This window comes from Sceloporus undulatus, chromosome 5 (assembly GCF_019175285.1).
Source record: "Sceloporus undulatus isolate JIND9_A2432 ecotype Alabama chromosome 5, SceUnd_v1.1, whole genome shotgun sequence".
Classification (NCBI taxonomy): domain Eukaryota; kingdom Metazoa; phylum Chordata; class Lepidosauria; order Squamata; family Phrynosomatidae; genus Sceloporus; species Sceloporus undulatus.
The window spans coordinates 163,375,318-163,396,735 of NC_056526.1; the positions used below are offsets into that span (position 1 = coordinate 163,375,318).

Sequence of the window (21,418 nt, forward strand, 5' to 3'; positions counted from 1 at the left end):
CTCCAGAGTCATAGTCCAATGTTCAAACAAACCACTATATCATTCTTTATTGTGTTTATTGTTTGCATATATCATTGTGTGTGAGAGTTTTAATGCCATTTCAAGACTCTTTTTTTCTTTCGTTCTGCATTCATCTGGCTCATTTGCCAGACCTGCCTCCCCCCAGCATTTCCCATAGCATGTTCCCATAATGAAGCAGAGAATGACTTTTTTTTTGTTTCACACAGTTTTAAATGTTCCTATACTATCCTGCTGTTTTGTGGTTCCATCACCGCTGGTTTAGATGGTGAACTACAAGCATTTATTCCATCACACATTGAGTTTCTGACATTCTCATGAAAGTGTGGCCACGTCTATGCTTCAGTTCTCAGAGCCTGATCAGAATGCAGATGCAGCTTCTCTCTCCCTTCTCCAGCAAGCTATACAGCACTTGCAAAGTTTTCCTCTTCCATGTGGTATCCTTTTAGAGAGGCTTTATTGAGTCTGGAACTGGCAGAATTCTAGTGCAGCAGAAGACAGTGCTGAGGGATTATTGCTCTGACTGTTGGCACTAAAGCTTGGAATAACAGAGGCTCTATTTTCTACTGTTTAGTATCTGGAGGAAACTGATAGATGAGGTTGCCTAGACATGTAAATGTATCAACAATAGAAAAATGACACCTATTTCAAATGTAGGTGAGGCAAGCAATTGTTGGAACCAGTGTTGGGATCAGTAATGGACTGGATGAGGGACAATAAAGTGAGATCCAATCTAGGTTAGATGGAAGTATTGCTGAGGCTTGTGTGGAATTTTGTTTTAGTCTGGTTTTTCAAACCAGAACTTGCTGATGTTGGGAGAAAGTGAAACTGACACATTCTTGATCCCCAATAGTATTATTCCCAGTATTCTTATGTTCAGTGTCTGATCATCTGCATGGTGTTCAAGCAGTTTCAGAAAGAGGTGGCATTCCCCCCACGCTGGCTCTAGTGAAAGTTTCTCTGACAAGCTTTCACAACAGCCTCCCTTTCCTGGACGTCTCTCAGAGCTGCCTATGAAGAAAGGAGGGGGGCAAGGTTTCAGTCTTCACATTCTCAGGAGCACTGGTCACTTGGCAAGTTGTGCCCAGAGGGGGCTTCCTTGGACACTGAGATACACCAAAGAGAAACACGACCCACTGGCCCATAGGCCTCCTAGAATCACAGTGTTGGAAAAGTCCTCAGGGGCCATCCAGTCTAAACCCATTGTGCCATGGAGGAAGACACTATCAAAGCACAGGACATACTAAAACAAAGGATAGTCCTTGCTCAGAGGGAAACCATACTTGCCCATAGGGGAACATGGGAAACATCTCCAAGGTTTCCCTATGGGCAAATATTATCCAATGCTTCTCTATGGGCAAGGACTGTCGTTTGTTTTAGGATGTCTTTCAAAGCACCTCAAGAGAGGACCCTCCAGCCTCTGTGTGAAAACCGAGGAGGGAGAGTGTTCCTTTGGCGAAGAGTCAGGGAAGTTCCTCCCAATGTTGAGGTGGACTCTCTTTCTCTGGAGCTTGCAGCCATTGCTTGCTCCATCCTCAATGGGTCCTCCCTCCCATCCAAGGTTCACCTTCTGAACCAGGGCTGTCCCTTGCCTTCCTGGTCCCTGCTCTTCCCGCCTGAAGGTCCCGAGGGCGCGGGGTTTTCTGTGGCTCCTTCTGGGCTGGCCAGGCAGGGCTGGGAGCAAAGAGGGAGGCGAGGGGAGAGGGAAGGAGGGCGTCCTCCTCCTCTTTCTCCTCTTTCCCCTCCTGGCTCCTGGCTTCCTTCCCGCCCTTCAGGAGCGACGGGACCTTTCTGTTTGGATAGAGAGGACTGAGGGGCCCCTGGCTCTCCTCCACCTTCAGCGCCTTCTTGCCTTGGAGGGGCTGAGGAGGATGGGGGGGAGAGGAGGGCGCCCTCGGTTTTCCCGGGGAGAGGCGGGATAGACATCCAAGTCTTCTTCTTCTTCTTCTTGCTATTCTTATGAAGGGCGCCCCTCAGCCTGGTCGTCATGGGCCCCGAGGGGAGGAACAGAAGCAGAGCCCGCCTAGTTCCCTAACCCTCCTCTCCCCCAGAAGGGAGGGACTTGGCCGCCTGGGGCTTGCCCTCGGACCCGGCTCTGCCGAGGGAAAATGCGAGCCGGGGCTTTGCTGGCCGGCTTCTTCTCCGTGCTCAGCCTCCTCAGCTCCGGCTCAGAGGCCCCTGGGCTCCCAGAAGGAGAAGGGCCTGAGCCCCCGCCGGACCCCTCGCAGCAGCAGCAGCAGCAGCCCCACCTGGTCTTCATCCTGGCGGACGACCAGGGCTTCCGGGACGTGGGCTACCATGGCTCCGAGATCCGGACGCCCACCTTGGACCGGCTGGCGGCCGAAGGCGTCAAGCTGGAGAACTACTACGTCCAGCCCATGTGCACCCCGTCCAGGAGCCAGTTCATCACCGGGAGGTAAGGGCTGGGGCTGGGGCTGGCTCGGGGCGAGCAGGCTGGTCCTCCTTCTCCAGGAAAGGCCACCCTTCCGCCTCCTTCTGTCCAGGAGGAAGGTCACGGTGGCCCTTTGGAGCCAGGGCGACCAGGGCAGGTCCTACATTTCAAGCTGCTCTCCAGGAGGAACTTCACACTGTCCTCCATTCTGAGCCAGAGTGACCAGGAGTCCTCCTTTTCCAGGACAGACCGTCCATTCTCACCTCCTTCTGTCCAGGAGGACTGTCATGATGGCCCTTTGGAGCCAGAGAGACCAGGACAGGTCCTACATTTCAAGCTTCTCTCCAGGAGGGATTCCACAATGTCTTCTATTTTGGGAGACCAGCTGCCCTTTTTTTCCAAGACAGGTCCTCCATTTCAGCCTTCTGTCCAGAAAGAATTCCAGACTGTCCTCCATTTTGAGCCAGGGTGACCAGACGTCCTCCTTTCCCCAGAACATGTCCTCCATTTCCACCTTCTGTCCAGGGGGGATTTCCAGAGGTCCTCCCCTTCTGAACCTGACTTTGAAGCTCAAGTAGACTAAGACCTACTTGTTTAGACAGGCTTTTAAAACAGAAAGGTTTTAAGGCGTGCGATGAAGTGCTGTGATATATTGTTTTCATGTATTTTTAAGCATTTTAATCTTTTTGAAGCACTTGATTTTTAGCACTGACTTTGTTTGAATTATTGAAGTAATCTGTTCTATTTTAAAATACTGTTTTTGTATGTTTTTAACTGTATGGTGTTTTGTAAAGTTGTCGTAAGCCGCCCTGAGTCCCAGCCCTGGGAGAAGGGCGGATAATAATAATAATAATAATGAATTTGCATTCATATGAGTATTTTTAACTTTTATTTTGTCAGGTCCCATATAAGGTGATCATTTTATGAGGTTTTTATTTGGCAAGATTTGTTCTGGGGAGCTTTGCCATTATGAAGTCGAAGGCTTTCATGGCCGACACCTATAGTCTTTTGCGGGTTTTTTGGGCTATGTGGCCATGTTCTAGATGACTTTATTCCTGATGTTTCACCTGCATCTGTGGCTGGCAAAACATCAGGAATAAACTTTTCTAGAACATGGCCACATAGCCTGAAAAACCCACAAAAGACTATATAGCTTTGCCACTGTCTTTTCCAGAGGCTGAGAGCATGTGACTTGCCCAATGGGTTTCATGGCTGAGCTGGGAATCGAACCTTGGTCTCCAGTGTTATAGTCCAATACTCAAACAACTATGATTCTCACACCACATAAAATTCAAATATACCACCAGTCTTTTAATCCTCTGCTCATAGGCATGGAAAGAGCCTTGTGGTCTCCAAAACCTCTAATGGGGTTCATGTACAATCATGTGAAAAAGTAAGGCCCATTGAGTTCAGTGGGACATGTCTTCTCCATAAACTGAGTATAAAATTGCCCCTTTATTATCAGAGAAGGTTTTGTAGCTGGAGATTCTGTGTTTTCTGGCCTTTGAAGTACTTTAGGGACAAACACACACAATAATGGTGTGCAAAGGGATCTTGTAGCACCTTTGAGACTGACTGAACAAAAGAAACTGGTAACATGAGATTTGGTAGACTTGAATCTATTTGAATCAGAGGAAGTAGAGTCAAGTCTACCAAACCTCATGCTTACCAATGTCTTTCTTTCATTTAGTCTCAAGGGTACTACAAGATCCCTTTGCATACTGATTTTCCAGACTAACAGGGCTATATCTTTGAATTCCACCACTTCTTTATTTGTGTGTATAAAACAGGCAGAACATATGTATAACTTCAGAGAGTGAACATCACTTGAAATGATTGCCCTTAACCAAAATTTAAAGATGTTAGTGACTTAATAATAATAAAATCAAAACTATTTTGCTAAATCCATTGTTTGTTAAGTGAAAATTTGGCACTAAATTGTTCACTTTGTAATATTAGTTTAGCAGCTGATTTACAGGGGTATCCTTAAAGGTTATTTGTCACTCCATTCACATAAAAGCTGCCAAAAAGTGGGCATCTTCCTAGGTCTGAGTTGTTAACATAACTTGAGAAGAAAGGGAAATCTGAATCTTTGCACCAGAAGGTTCTCATTTGCAAAGTCAAGCAGAAACAGCAAGTGAATGAATGAAAGTTCAAGTTGTTCCATTTGCTTGTCTTGCTTAGCTCCCATCTTTTCTTGTAAGTCATGAGAAAATCACTCTGCCTCCAGTTGGCCAATCCTTAACACCTCAGTTGGGGGAAAACCCTGCAACTGATGGGGGGGGGATCCTGCAGTCCAAAGGGAGTGCTGGTTGCAGTAGAATTTCATTTGGAATAGCTGTGTGATCTTATAATTCAGGTGCTACTCTTGTAATAACAGGTACCATGTTGTAAGGCTGGATCTATCCTTGGATAGATGTGGATTCTGTCAGGCAGCCAAAATTCTACTATTTCATATGGTCTTTAGTTTTTAAAACTTTTTTTTGTAATTGTTCGAAATCTGTTTTATAAAAAAACAACATTTTTTTGTTGTAAAAATCTTTTTTATTGTGCTTTACTCTGATGGACTGAAAAGCAATTAACAGATATTTAATTATAAAGAAATAAATACACAACACCTCATGTCATATTAAACACATTTACAAGTGTATTTTTAGATGGCTGTGTTCTGGGGTCAAAAATGAATGCATTCACTGAAAACACTTTCAAACTTTTTTATATTTTGTAACACAGTGCACTGGAGAACAGCCAGATATTATGTTCCACTTATGTATTCTGACTGTAACATAGCTTCTGAAAGTAACTGTCTAAAATTGTACTCCAGTTTATCCAAACTAATGATTTTCAAGTCAGATTAGCTTCATATCTCTTAGAAAAAAGTTGGTGGACTGAGTATGTCCTTTCCTTACACAGAGTCAGAAATGTATGTCACCAAAATAGCTAAAATTATACACTTTATAGCAGCTGTATCAAATATATAGAGTCTGGTTTGTAACTGTGATAATCCATTCTGAACATGATGTACAAAAGATCTTTATTTTTCCAATTTTCCAGTTTACAATTTTACTTTGCGTGGTTTTGACCTTTGAGCTTTCAGATTAAATCCAGTATAAGGGCCGCAGAACCACTGTGTCTTCTTCAGCCATTTACAGTGGCATTCAATGTTGGGGCAACTATCTACAGAAGACACACCTCTCAAAATTATTTGACTGTTTGGGTTTCCTAAAGAACAGGCATGAAGCCCTTTATTCCTCCTACTCATTTTCTAGGTATGTAGGCTCTTAGGGTTTCAAGACTTCTGTTTCTCCCTCACATGTTATTTTTCATGTAGCTCTCATTATTCTAAATACATTCCAGAAATGGGGTGAAAAACCATGGTCTTACATGTTTTGTTGTTGTGTGCCATCAACTCATTTCTGACTTCTGGCAACCGTAAGGAAACCTATCATAGGATTTTCTTGGCAAAATTTGTTCAGAGGAGGTTTGCCTTCCTCTGAGGCTGAAAAGGTGTGACTTGCCCAAGGTCACCCATTGTGTTTCCATGGCCAAGTGGGGATCTGAAACCTAGTCTCAGTGATGGTGAACCTATGGCATGTGTGCCAGAGGTGGCACTCAGAGCCCTCTCTGTGGGCACATGTGCCATCATCCCAGCACAGAGTTTGCCAGAGTTTGTTACTAGAAAGCCAGAGGGACATGGCACTTTGCAATAGATAAGTGGGTTTTGGGTTGCAATTTGGGCCCTCGGCCTCGAAAAGGTTCACCATCACTGCTCCAGAGCCCAATGTTCAAACCAATATATCATATTGGCTCTGCTATGTTTACAATATAATTAAAATGTGACATGTAAGGGATGTCCCTACCCCCACCTCATATTGTGGTCCATTTGCAAACAAGTTGTCTACAGTAATATGTTATGCACAAATGAAATTGCCCACCTTGTGGCTACTTCAGTAATTGTTATATGATTGAATCTTTACTTTTATATTTGCACACAGGCATGTACTGAGGCACTTGCTTCTGGTATTAAAATATTTGAAAAGGTATAGTGAAAGAGAATGACATCTCTGTATGTATGGTACAAATTACCAGGTATCTGATGAATTATGTAAATTAGCATGATGCATGAATGTGAAAACCCACTTTCACTTATATTAGTATCAGCAAGCTTGTTTTAATAAAATGAAAACTGATTTAACTTGGTTGGAAGAGCTGGAAACATAGTGAGAGACAGTTATGGAGTCACCAGAAAATGCTCTGCAGACCAGACCTATAGTTTACAGATGTCTGGTAGGCAGGGTCTTCAGGGCTATGTGACAATATTTCATTCAGCTGGCCATGAGAAATGTTTTTGTCTAGGTGATGATCTTTCCCTATTAATTGTGGAGAAACTGGAACTTCATCGTGGCTCAGGAGAGAACTGAAATCTGAAGAAATGTAGATTGCCAATCTTGATTGCTAGCTATAAAGCTCATATTGTTTAAATTAGGCAAGGAGAGAATTAAAACAAATCAATTGGGTGAGGAGGAGTGCATGTGCTTATTAAAGCAGGCTGTTCAGACAATGAGTCTAAAAATCCAGTTGCTGTGTTTTTGGAAACCATTATAGGAAAAATGAGATTTCCCTTCCTTTTGGTCTGATTTTCTTTAAAGTGTGCTAGACTGGCATGATTGAAACTTCATTTGCTTTGCCATTTTACTTTTAGAGCAAGACACAATCCACAACACATAGAGCACACTTTCATGCACAGGAGTGTGTTCCTGTTTTAGAGTTATGGAAAATAAAGTATGAATTGTGTTCAAGGTATTTTTTTTTATTATTATTATAAATACATATAACAAAACAAACTAAGACATACACATAAAACATATTACAACACAATAAAGGAACATATCAGCTTTCATCCATCCGTTAGTCATATCTTAGATCTTACATCAAAGTTTACATCATGTATTTTACACTTCCATAGTGATCTCCACCATTCTTGTTTATCTCGTATAAATTTGTTTCCTCTTCTCTAATTTTCAATTGTTGTACCAGTTCCTCTAATAACAAAGTGTATTTCAACATCAATATGATATATCGAAAAAGAAAAAAAGAAAGTCTGCGCTCTGCAGGTTCCTCCTATTCAGAATAGTTATTATACCAAACTTTCAGTCTATTTTACCCTTAAATTGTGTTCAAGGTATTTTTATAGTTATGAGTAGCATCTTTAATTTTGCTTTGAAGAGACATAGTTTAAAGTGCTGCAGTATTATAATATGTTTTCGGATGGGGAGGAGAGATGCTAATATTAACTCAAAGCCAATGAATGCCACAAAAGCTAGGGCAGTCCTGGACAGAACACGTTACAATTGACCTATGAAATTACGGAGATATGTAAGACATAAATAAGGTGTAAATTCTTTCCCCTCTTCTAAGAAGAGGACAGAAGTCTTTCTCATTGCCTTTATGTCCTGTTGAACTATTTGTATTCTTGGTGAACGAATGGATCTAAAAATATGTTAAAACTTCAAGAGAATCAGTGGCAGGAATTCTTTTTCCCTAAGCTTCAAATACAGGACTTCAGCACAAACAGATCTGCCCGCTTTCATTTTCCAGAGATTATTAGAAAAGCTGACTCCTGTGAGCCCAGGACAAAGAAATAGGAATGATAATGTTGAAGATGAAAGGCAGTCTTTCAGGTCTTCTTGGACATTGTCCTTTGAGGTTGTTAATTGCCATCAAGTCACTTCAGTGTATGGAGTAGAACTGTACAAGAGATCACCAAGCCGTTTGTTGTTAAATGTGATCAAGTCAATTTCAACTTATGGCAACCCTATGAATGAGAGACCACTAAGTCACCCTGCCATCAAAAGCCCTACTCAGGTCTTGCACACTCAAGACCATGGCTTCTTTGATTGAGTCTGTCAATTGTAATGCGGTCTTCTTTTCCTACTACTTTATAAAGCATTATTGTCTTTCCTAAAGAGTCATGTTTTCTCATGATATGCCCAAAATACAATATTCTCAGTTTAGTGTTTTTGGCTTCTAGGAATTATTCAGGGTTGATTTGCTCTTGAACCCATTTATTTATCTTTTTGGCAGTCCATAGTATCTATAGAACTCTTCCCTTGTACCATATTTCAAATTAGTTTAGTTCCTTCCTATCAGCTGTCTTCACTGTCCAGCTTTCACAACCACACCTAGATATAGAAATATATGGCATAGACGGTCCTGACTTTAGGTATTTAGTGATCTGCCTTTACACTTGAAGATCTTGTCTAGTTCTTTCATAGGCTGCCCTTCCAAGTCCTAGTCTTCTTCTGATTTTTTTAAAAATACAGACTTCATTTTGTCCATGGAAGATATCAGTTAGCCACCTATTCCTTATGATTTAGGTTCCCTCCTACCTACCCTTCACAAGGTGGAACTGTTGAGAAGTAGTGTGGTAAATGTCTGCCAGATCTCAAAAGTAATTTTCTGACACCTCGGGATCATTGATTTTTGTGCCCATTGCCTACAACTGTTTCTTTCTTTCCTGGAAACTTGCAGTGGACCAGCAACCAATGACTCTCAGACTGGTACCGGCCCATAGACCATCAGTGTGAGTAGCACCAGTTTAGAGAGTCCACATATTAATGATAGTGTTGAAGATCTGAATATGAATTTCTCCAGCTCATGATGCTGGCCCGCCTGCCTTATCAATTACCATTTGCCCAGCAACGTCTTTGGCTCTGAGTATAGACAAGAATTCTGAGCACCATTTTGTCTGGGATTTCAAGCCATCAATTTGCTTTATTGGTGTGCTTTTATGGTCACTCTCCATAAATTCACTGGAGCAAAACAAAACAGTAGTTTAAAAGAACCCATTTTTCACTCCCTAGCATCATGATCATATGAGTTTTAGTATGCATTTCGGTTTTATGCGAGAAGGAGAAAGAGTTTCTGCCTGTCAACTTCCTTCATAACATGCATAATTTTGGAGACATTTGCCCTGTCTTCCATGTCTCAGCTTGGGTTTTTAAAGGTAAACAGCCCCAAACAATAGAACCTTTCCTTGCAGGTGAGTTATTCCAATGTCTTGGTCATCTTGGCAGCCTGGATATTTTCCAGGTATATGATGCCCCTTTCAAAGTGACTGATCAATACTGTAAATAGTATTTCACATGTAGTCACACCATGAAGGCAAAACAGTATTGGCTAGACAAGTGTTTAATCTTTTGAATTAAAAAGAAAACATATACCACCTTGAAGTCAGGCATAAGTGATTCATCAGATGAATCTGGGTGCAAGATACTGCATTCTTGACTGTAAGGGACTTGCTTTATGGGGTATTTACCCAGAAGGCAACACAGGGATGTCTGTTCTCTGCTTGAACACATCTAATAAGGGAAAACTCACCCCATCCTCTGGGTAATTAGTTCCATACACATTATATCAAAATAATATTTTGTTATATCATTCTGCCAAATTCTGCTGTGCTATAATAGATCTAATGTTGCCCTCTGTAGTAGCAAGGCACAAATATTTCCCTTTTTCTATGAATCCTTGAGGAATTTGTGGCTCTCATATTGCTGGTATACACAGGCTATATAAATTTTCAGTGTTTAGTCAAAGGGAAAGAAGCATTTTTAGTAGAGCTTCAAAAAACTGAAATTTTGAGTTATATTGATATTGTTACCCAAAATGCCAGAGTCCCAGAGGGTACCCACAACCAATATTTAATAGAGGGGATTTTATTAGCTGAAGTGATGCTGCTGGGAGGACTTTGGGCAACTAAAAGCAGTGCTCAAGCCTGTGTATAATGGTTCCAAGAAACAGAATTTCAAATTGCAAGGTCCAAATATAGGTTTATTTATAACAGCAAAAGGGGAAATCAACTTTCATCCAAAAACACACACACACTCACACACATGTGTAAGAACTAGCAATATAAAAGGAAGCAGCAGATAGTGACTTTTAGGATTGCAATAAGTGTGTTACTGTACCTGATTCCATAAGCAGAGGATCCAATTGGGAGAGGAAGTTTTTCTGTGAAGTTAAATCGCTCTGCAGCTACTGGCAAATGCTGAGGAATCAGGCAAGATACGGACAGAGTGTCTGTCTGAGCTCAAAATAAGACCAAATTGGTAGCGCCCGAGAAGGTATACTTATAGGCCAAAATATATCCAAGACAGTTTTCGGATTAAAGTAAAGTTCCCAGGAGGGAAGAATAGAACTGGAAGTCTTTAAATGGCTGGACAATCACAGTGACTGTCTCTGGACAAAGGAGTCTCACCCCCAGAGGAAAGTAATCTTAGACGTCTGTGTAAGCTCAAAGCCTATCATCCACCATCACTCCTATCAGTGAAGGGATTATGTAGACTCTGATCGTAATTGATCTATCCTGACCAAGTGCCCTGGCATCCCTTATGCTGAACCAGTAGGTTCTCCAAATATGATCATGGAAGTCCTTACGACATGGAGAGCTTTCTACACTGAAGTAACCTCTCGGCTACCTTCATAAAACATTTCTGTAATATCAAACTGATATGAAAAAGAGGGGATGTGGAAGAAGGCTATGCTCTTCTAATTTGCTCGTCTTCTTAATTTTACATGGGATTTATTCCATTTTGTATTGAGCTCTTACTGAATAGATTATTTCATTATAATTGTTAAAATAGGAGAGTTAGACTTACTTAGCATTCTCAAGGAACTGATTGCTGATTTATTTGAAAAGTGCTTTTCTTTAATTTGAATGAAATTAAGCTCATATTTTTATTGGGTCATAGTTTTCCATTGTATTTTTAGTTTATTTATTTATTTATTTATTTATTTTGTTATTCATTCATAGTGGCTTGAGCATTGGACTACAATTCTGGAAACCAGCTGTAAAACTCACAGGGTGACCTTAGGCAAGCCACACTCTCAGCCTCATAGGAAGACAATAGCAAACTCCCTCTGAAGAAACTTGCCAGGAAAACCCCATGATAGGTTCTCCTTAGGGTCAACAGAATATGAAAATGACTTGAATTCACACAACACTATAAATTGAACCTCTTTATAGCATGATGTTCAGGTTTTCCTTATTTCTGCTAATCTTCTTTCAAACTACAAATGAAACAAACATTGTTTTACAGGTGGTCCTTTGTGCAGTTTTTGCCACAGCCCTTCATTTAAAATAGCAGATAATAGTTAGCAGTCTTGGAACAAATGGACAAGTAATCTTAAATACAAGATGGAAATATTCAAAGTGAATTTTAGACCTGAAAGAAAGTTAGTCAAATATAGCAAATGTGGAACAGAATGAAAGATGTAATTCACAGTAAACACAATGAGAGTAATTGGAGCATTCAGTTGTGGTGTTAGTGTTGCACTGCAAGAGAAGGTGTTAACAATTTTAACCATTTTAAAGAAAAGGAACAAAAGTTATCAGTTCTTATTTAAAGACGTTTGCAAATTAAACAGAAGAGGACAAAATATGCTTTGATCACTACTTAATGGATCAGATCCAGATTTAGCCATACTTGGGTAGATGTGTTGACATGCACAATGTACATTCAGAAAATTACTCATGATTGGCCTAAGCCTCTTTGATTTCAATGTACAGTATCTGCTCAAAGTATGACTAAATATGGATCCAACCCAGTGCATTTAATAATGTGTGCTAAAGTTGCAGTTGTTTGCACTACATTTACTGTGGAAGATATGACTGTGAATGTAATATGGGAATATGTTAAACAAGATTCCTTAATTGTGAAGAGAAAAAAGTAGGTGCTAGACAAATATATCATTTTTAAATGGTGCATAACATTAGATTTTATTGGGAAGATAATATTCAATATATTATTTGGCAGTACTGGCTTTCTTCTTCTTGATGAATCTTTATGTCATTTGGCAGGAGTTTGGGCCCCACTGGGCCTACATAAAATATATATCAACAGCCTGTGGTGCTTATTCCAAGTTTGCATTCATGTGACACTGTGTTTTAAAACATCACTACTATTCTACTTTAATTGAAACACTGGATCTGATTTCTTGTAAAACAGTTGTTCCAATAGTCTTTTTGGATCAATGGCCTATCAAGCTCAGTGATCCTGTGCTGAATAGTGAACAATGAAGATTTTCAGGGAAGCCAATAACAACATGATACTATTAGAGTTCTCACGACCTCTCCAGTTTGCCTCATAGTTTTCACTGATACATACTCAGAACAGTAAAATAGGTTCCTGCTGGTTTCTGAGTTGTCTGAAATATAGTATAAGCAGGAATATAGTGCTTCAATAGTACTATTTAAGTAGTCAAAATAACAGAATCACGTCAGGAAATTAATCATAAAATCATAGAGTTGGAAGAGACCGCAAGGGCCATCCAGTCCAACCCCCTGCCATGCAGGAAATCCAAATCAAAGCATCCCCCGCAGATGGCCATCTAGCCTCTACTTAAAGACCTCCAAGGAAGGAGACTCCACTACACTCCGAGGGAGTGTGCTCCACTGTCGAACAGCCCTTACTGTCAGGAAGTTCTTCCTAATGTTGAGGTGGAATCTCTTTTCCTGTAGCTTGCATCTATTTAAACAGGGCTATCATATCACCTCTTAACCTTCTCTTCTCCAGGCTAAACATCCCCAGCTCCCTGAGTCATTCTTCATAGGGCAAGGTTTCCAGACCTTTCACCATTTTAGTCGCCCTCCTCTGGACACGCTCCAGTTTTGGAGCGTATTACAAATTCCATATGTAACAGTGAAAGAACTCTTCGTTAGACATTATAATTTAAAACTCAATAAGCAATACAGTATACAGTATTAACGTACTGTAATGAATGTTGAAAAAAACATATTATGATCAAGCATGTTTCAAGTTCAATTCATGTGAACTTTGCAGAAACATAGCACTGGATTCTGGCCATATTATTTCCAAAGATTTTCTTGCTAAAAACACTGATGCAGCATTATTCTGATAAGTAATGGCTAAAACTTTCTACTCTCATTTTTAACAATGAGAAAAACACAGAATAGACTTGGCATCTCCTGAAATGATCACTTTGTCAATGATAGTGGGATACTGTAGATGATAGATGTTCTTTTCATTTGACCAATCTCCATCTTAATTTGCCAATTCATCTCCTTACCTATACTTAAAATAAATACACCTACCCAACATGGAGATCCAAGTCATATCCTTCTGCAGAGGAAAGAATATGCTAGCTATTAATATATACCAATGTGATAGATATGGAATTGCACATTTTCCCTCAATCCACCTTCTTTTTTAATTCCAGAACCATCTCATCCAATATTACTTATCTGCACTGCTATGGTTCCTAAGGGCTTACTTTTGCATGGATGAAAGAAACAGGGTAAAAAATGAATTCCTGACACTTAGTGATTCTGCATGCTTACTCTCCAGATCTAACCTATTATTCACTAACAGTTAGGCAGAGTTCATTCAAATGCATTTCCCCTCTGTACATACACAAATAACAAAAGAAAATAATTCCAAACAATTATCTTCTTTGTATTTCACTTACTTTGTATATTGAAAACATACATCTTCAGCAGTCACATGGCTGCATTTAACCTTTAAATTTATGTTTCAGCATAGTTATTGTAAACTTCCAAAGAACAAGTCCTTGAGACCAAACTCATAGTTCTTCCCATGGGATTGATGTCTTCTGTGGTCCTCTTGAACAGCTTCTGTAATCCTTAAAAACAGATCAGCTCTATTTTTCTCAGAAGGAGCCCCGACGTCCCTTCTGAGAAGCCTGGTGTATCTACACTGCAGAATTAAAGGAGTTTATATTTATAGTTTGGTGAGGTACTATAGCTCTCTGACAGACAAGACTGAATACCTCACTGGACTACTAAGCCCTGGAATCTGTAGGACAGAGTCATGACAGTTAAAATGGTGTCAAATTGCTTTAATTCTGTTGTGTGCTTACTCTCCTAGTACTGGATCCTTCTGAAGGGAAAAACTCAGCATGCCCTGTGTGTTTTAACTGAAGAGTGAAGGGGAAGACCAAGTGATACACCCTCTATTAGGAGCACAAAAATAATAATTTTTATAGTTTACAGTCAGTCCCCCATATCCACAGATTGTGTATCTACATATTCAACCAACTATGGTTTGAAAATATCCACACACAACCCCCCCCCCCCCCCGCAAAAGCCAAGCTTCATTTTATTATTTTAAATAAGGGACACCATTTTACTGCACTATTGTATGTAATGGGACTTGAGCATCCATGGTTTTTGATATCCCTGGGAAGGCCTGAAAAAACCTCAGCGGACACCTCAGCAAATACCAAGGGCCCACTACATTCCTTTTACCCAGCTCTTCATAATGCTTAAATAATGTCATGTGTTATACATGCACAGTTTGAGGTATCTGGAGATCATGAGCTAGAGATGGAGTCATGCACCCATGATATGGAACAATTTATGGAGCCTTTTTGCTGCACCAAAAAGAAGGATTTTCCCTCTTAGATTTAGAATTCCATGTCCAATGTTTTCTCCAAGTTTTTCTCATTTCATTTTCCTTTTTATCAGTTCCTGGCCATTGCATAACATTGAATGAAATAGCATTTTGGATGGCCTTCACTAACACTCCTCAGGATTTACTTACTTTATATTGGCTCACACAAGCACTGAAGAACAATCTACTTCCCTAGTTAATGTGGGAGTCATTTAGATCATTATAATTCCTAATTTTGCTAGGAATGTCTTGAGATCATGGTAGACTGTTCAAGATGCTTATGTAAAATTGGCTATATTTTTGTGCTGGGAGAGATGCAGGGGTGGAGAAAAAAAAAGGACTATAGAATCGAAGAATTTTTGGACATGGCTTCCCCTGTTCCTCATAGTTTTTCAGGGAGTATGAAAAGTGCCAGAACATGCAATGTTTTTTCCTGCTGTTATTCATGTGTACTCTCAACTGGCATACTTTGGGTCCCCCCCCCCCACACACACACACAGCTTTCCCAGTGCCAGTCGTTAATGTAGTTGTATTTTGAGAATTTACTGGGTTAAAAATATTTTCTTATTCAAAAAAATCTGCTTTCACCATCTTGTGAATAATTTTTGCTAACTGAAAAACAAAACAAAACAAATAAACCATTTTTATCCACCTGGACAACTTAAAAAAGCAAGAACAGTGAAATAAATTTCAATTATATTCAATTAAGACATTGTAAATGTAGAGGGAAAGTTTACTTCTGAACACAGCCATAGTACTTGGAGGACAGAGAAATTATATTGGATGACAGAGAAATTCCTGTGCTAATTATATAATGCATCACTGTTTTCTAAGTATCTGTATGTGGAAGTAAAGGAAAACACGTAACCAAATTGTTGGTAAATAAATAGAGAGGTGATATGCAAGCAGGTGTCAGGATTTTAATTTCTTAAAACATATTTTAAGACATAATTTTTGTGGAAGTCAATAGATTCTTCTGTAATAGAAAGGTACTCCTAAGGAGGTTAATTTGACTCATCATGTAGTCATTTCTACTGATTTGCAAAAGCCACATGATGTAGTAAGTTTTTTTAAAAAACAACCATATCTGGATCTGATCATTGCCCTACATATACTGCTATTATTTTCATGGAAGAAAAAAAGGAATATAAATGTAATGATTTGAATAAAACAGGAGGTGTGATCTTTGTGAAGCAGTCAGCACCATCCAATAACTTTATTTAGGAATGACAAACATCTTTCAGGAATATGCAACTTTCTTTATTAGAAATGAGTGTCTTATACATTTACTTGGTGTTTTTTCCTTTCATACTTTTCAGTTGTTTTTAAAAGTGATAGAAGGAAGTAAGATCTTCATGAAATCTTGAAAAAGGCAATTACTCTGAAACACCTGGAAAATGTTCAGCAGTATCTAATCAAATAAATATAGACAGCGGGGAATATAAAAATTAATCTGTTTTATGGGGCTGGAATGCCAGATGATGTTACACAATTGGGGTCACCTTTTCTTCAGATCAGTCCATGCTTGGCTGATTTACTACAAGTCCTGGAATTCAGTTCTTTGGTTACTGCAAGCTTGTCTTTGCCATAACCATATAACCCAGTACCCTTTGCTCTGCAACCTGATATAACATGAGAATGAGGTGTTTTTCGGAAAGCAGATGTTTGATTCGCATGTGAAGTATTCTAGATTCAAATCTATCTATAAACAATGAGTAGATTTGTTGGACTCGGCTTGTTAGACATGGCCAGAGTTCCATTAAGCAGGGTGGAACATGTCAGTTTTACAGCAAGGGAGCCATTTAAGCATACCATTGAACTCATTTGTGTTACAGTCTCTGCACTTGTGTGTTTTCCACTTTTTAAAAAATGTAGAGTATGGAAGAGAAACAAGTGTGTGTTGGGAAATGAGCCAATGATACTGTGCCTTTAGGGCAAAGTCTATTTGGACGGTAGTATTTATATTATTTCCATTAACATTTCACTTTCCCAAAGGCCCAGAGCAGGCAATAGAATGTGTAAAAAGGGGTAGGGGGGCTATTCTAATACTGTATATGAAAAGCGGGGGGAGGGTGTTTCTTTTTTAAAAAATAAGAAGAATTCCTTGCTTAGTAGTAATACTGGAGGAAATTGAGTCATTAAAAGAAATGTCGGAGAGGTGAGCAGTGTTTTCCATGTGTGATCTCTTGAAGTGTATGCAGCAAACTCTACTTGTTCATCCATGCTATTATTTTTACCTCCCAGTGGAATGTAAATATTAAGAGGTGATCATATCTCCTGAAATACTGTCACAGACACAGCACTATCTTCTTATTATTGAGGTTGTAAGAAGAGTTCTGATCTAACTTAAGGTCTATCTGGCCCAAAATCCTAACCCCCTGCCAACTAACCAATCAGAACACAGTAGAAGTCCACAGTAGAAGGACATGGGGACAAATTCATCTCCATCTGATCTTCCCCAGCAATTGGTACATTTCAGCCCCGGTATCTGTGGGAGCAGTAACTGCGGTTTTAACTTAGCAACAACTCTTTTTTTAAAAAAGGACTCCCTAGGTATCTGGAGGTCCTTCAATTTGACTATATGGTCAACTTCCACCAGAAAGATAGGGTTCATCATTATTCATGATTTTTTCTATCCATGGTAAATCTAGACATGGTATTCCCCTCAGATGCAGGGGGGCGTACTGTATTCTGATGTTTGCCGGCTCTGAACCTGAAGGCAACATAAAGTCATCCTACAGTCTTTTCAGAATTATAGCACTGTTATTTCACTTTCACTCCCACGGTTCTTTCCTATGGAGTCCTGGAATTTGCAGTTTAAAGATGGGTACTTAGAAGTCTCTGCTGGAGAGCTCTAGTGCCTCACCAAAGGATTCCTTATAATGCAGTGGAAACAATTAAAATAGAATCAAAGAGGTGAAGCAGATGGCTGGACAGAGCAGCCTCAGGCCACGATTGGGCTGCAACCATGACAACCGCATGGCTCACTCCCAAACCAGGCTGCCTCCACAGGTCCCAAGCCATGCCAGCCAGAAGTTGGTAGAAATCGACTTCTTTTTGCAGAGGCAGCAGGCTCCTTTTTGCAGCATCAGAGTGGTTTCTAGGCACTTTGGGGGCCTGTGTCATCTAAACACTATGCCCCCAAAGTGGCCAAAAGCTGCTTCTTTTGACCTGTGTGTTTTGGGCCATAGTGGTAAAACTTTGTAGTGTGAAGAGGCTCCTCGCTAATAATTAACAAACTATGGCTAACTATCATACCCAACTAGAGTAGGCCAGTGATTCAGTTATGAATAGGGAATTAACACTTATTTAAATCCCATTTATTCAATGATCTGGTTGAGACTAGCAATTGGATTTACGGTAGATTTGAGGCTGCAGATCTTTACCCATTTACCTGAATAAGACAAAGTGAACTCAATGAGGACTGCTTTTTTCAGTAGATATGTATGAGACTGCATTGTAATGTGATCCTGTTTTGCTTAGGAACCATTTGAATTAGTAGCATAATATTCATACCTGTGTATGGCTGTTTCAGAGGGGAAAATACAATTATTATCAAAATACAAAGCTGTCTATGACCCCTGATACAGCTTCAGCCAGGGAACAGTGGCCTTAAAATATTTTGCACATGCCTCGCGCTGTTTGCTTATCAACTGTTAATACTAGGCATAAAAGTATGTAGGTCGTGTTGAGCCAAACTAAAATAATTTCCTTATATAAACTGTTTTTACTACCAAATTAATCTTTTAGGCACTTCCTGCTTATGAAATCCAGCTTTTAACAGTCTCCTCACATTACTGAAAAGCCACAATGGGGCCTAATATGCTCACATTTACACCAAGCATATAGGTAGTATACAGTTCACAAACTGATTTCTGAAGAATAGTTCTAAGTTTCAGAATAGTCCTATACATTCCAGGGGCCTTATAATATTTCACAACTAGTGGAATATCTTATACCTTTAAAGAACCCATATATGGAAACAGTTTGAGCTGTAATTGGAGCAACAACAACAACAAAAAAATAACATGGGTGATGTTGAAAATATTTTCCAGTGGTGATTCAGTTTTATCCTGAGTTATCATACACAGTCCCAGCTGAATATGCCATATCCCAGCAGTCTATGTGCCTTGCTCACAGTCCAAACATTTATTTATTTTCTGCTTTTTTTAGCTTTGAGATGCAAAATGGCTAATAAAAAGTAAAACAGATTCAGATAAAAACTCACATTGTTTAAAAAATCTATAAAAGATAAATATAATTAAACCATAATTAAAAGCAATATAAAGGAAAATAAACATCAAATATTAGCATGTTGCTGAAATCCCTTTCCCCATGATGAGTGAGTTCCTCACAGACTGTAGAGGTTTCTTAGTCAAATCATTCTCTCAACTTTAGGCTGAAACACTTAAATTGCAAAGACCTTACTGTGACAGTCTGCTTCAGCATAAAAAGATATAAGGGAATAATGTATTCACTAGAGGGGTGCAGGGCATGTGGATCACACCAGGTCTCACTCCAGAAGAGGGGTGACACCCAGTTAGGCCCTCCTGACTTGTGGTGGCACAGGCCTGTTGATGAGGAGATATCCACTGCAGAAGCAAAGGATAGGGCCAAGCACACCTTTTTGGCTGCCACCACTCCCAGCAGCCCCTACACACTTGGTGACACCAGGGCTGGGAATGCCACTACATGTATTACCACTGTTTAATTGAGAAAAAGAAAATTCTGACATAAGCTTTTGTGGGTTCCATCTAAAGTAGGCATGGACATTTATCACACTGTAAATAATGCAAATTATCCCAAGTGGGATACAGTCCCTATTGTGGTTAAACACAGGTATTGCATGTGAAATTACTGCTGTTGCTGCCGGGCAACTATAACCTGGGTCCCAGCCATGCTCAGCCAGCTGCTTTGCAACAATGGGAGATGTTCGTTTTTGCAAAGCAGCCAGCGGAGTACAGCTGGGACTTGGGTTGCAGACACCCGGCAGTAGTGGCAGCAATTTCACCCAGCAGCAAACTCACACTTAACCCTAAAAGTGACTGTATCCTGTCATTATTTACAGGATTTAAATAAGTGTTAATTCCCTATTCTCCTGAGAATAAACTCCTGAGATTCAGAAAAGCCTTGGCTAGAAATTTCTTCTTATAGGGATGAAACAGATGGCTTGGAGCCACCCCATTTAGGCTGGATTGGGACTGTGGCAAACAGATGTGTAGCCCCAATCCAGCCAGCTTTCACCCCAAATAGTAGCAGAAGAAATCTACTCCTATTTACGATGGAAAAAAAGCCTTGCCCTTGCCTCTGGAGTTGGCTTTTCAAGGGCTCCAGGGCATGTGGCATCTGAAGACCACACCTCCAAGTCACCTGAAAACCGCCCGGCATGTAATTGTTGGCGCAACTTCTGGGTAACCTGGGGACATGGCAAGTGTAAATGCCACACACCCAAGCCAACTTGAAGCTGGCTGAAGGTGCTGGTCTGTTTCAGCCCATAGTTAAATTAACAGTGGCGTGTTACAGATGAGCCCATGAGGCGCCGTCATTACGCGTGAGGGGCGGCGCTTCCTGACGCACCTTGCCCCTCACACGTAACGAGTGTGTCAAAATGGCAGCGCCCTATACAGATGGGTGCCGCCATTTTGACATTGCGGATGCATAGCGTCCGGATGCATAGCATTGCGCCTTGTGGCACCACTTCCAGGGCACAGAAAGAAGCCCCATTTTGGCGCTTCTTTCTTGCTGCACCCGGGAACCGTGCGGTTTGGCTGCTGCGGTTCCCGGATGCAGCAACCAGCAGCGGCATGAGACTTCCCATTTTGGGTGGTCTGTAACACGCCAGTGTTTTGAATATTTTAAATTTTGTAAGGCTTACAGGGTTGTTGCATGAATTACATCAGAGTACTACATGTGAATCCCCTGTATACTAATGTTAATGGTCCTTTTTCTTCATACAATAAAAGTAAATATGAGGTGACTAAATTAACAGACACATGTTGTAGAACAGAGAAAGGTAGGTCCCCAGAATTGCCCAGTTTGTACATTTTTTAAAACGTGTCCATATTTATAGATGATCACATTTTAAATTTTATATTACATACTACTATTAATGTTTTACAATGAGTTTAAATTGTCTCACTTCAGAGCATAATTCAGCTACAGTGGTGCCTCGGGTTACGAAATTAATTCGTTCCGCCATTCCTTTCGTAACCCGAAAATTTCGTAACCCGAAACACTTTTTCGTTAGCACTGGAAAGCCTATAGCTGCACTTTGCAGCATTTGAATTTCGCGCCGAAATGAATTTCGTAACCCGAAAAATATTTCGTAACCCGAAACAGTTTTTGCCAATCCAACTTTTTCGTATCCCGGAAATTTCGTAACCCGATCATTTCGTATCCCGAGGCACCACTGTACTGGTATATGAACTGGAGAAGGGAAATTCATAAGAATGTCTGCTATTTTTATATATCATCATGATGCAGGGGAAGGCAGAAGTGGTGCTGGGCACTCCCGTACCCTTGCAATCTTATTCTGACTGACCCTATAAGTCATAGCAATAAACTGACACCGTGTGTG

The 21,418-nt window shown here is 40.3% G+C and overlaps 1 protein-coding gene across 1 annotated transcript in view; it reads left to right on the plus strand.

Moving 5' to 3' along the window:
• Positions 1-2,044: 2,044 nt before the first annotated feature.
• Positions 2,045-21,418, plus strand: part of ARSJ (arylsulfatase family member J) — a 40,918-nt gene continuing 21,544 nt past the window's right edge. The window contains exon 1 of the mRNA XM_042466615.1: positions 2,045-2,434. Within this exon, the coding sequence (XP_042322549.1) occupies positions 2,127-2,434 (308 nt within the window). The 5' untranslated portion in view covers positions 2,045-2,126. The remainder of the gene's footprint in view (positions 2,435-21,418) is intronic.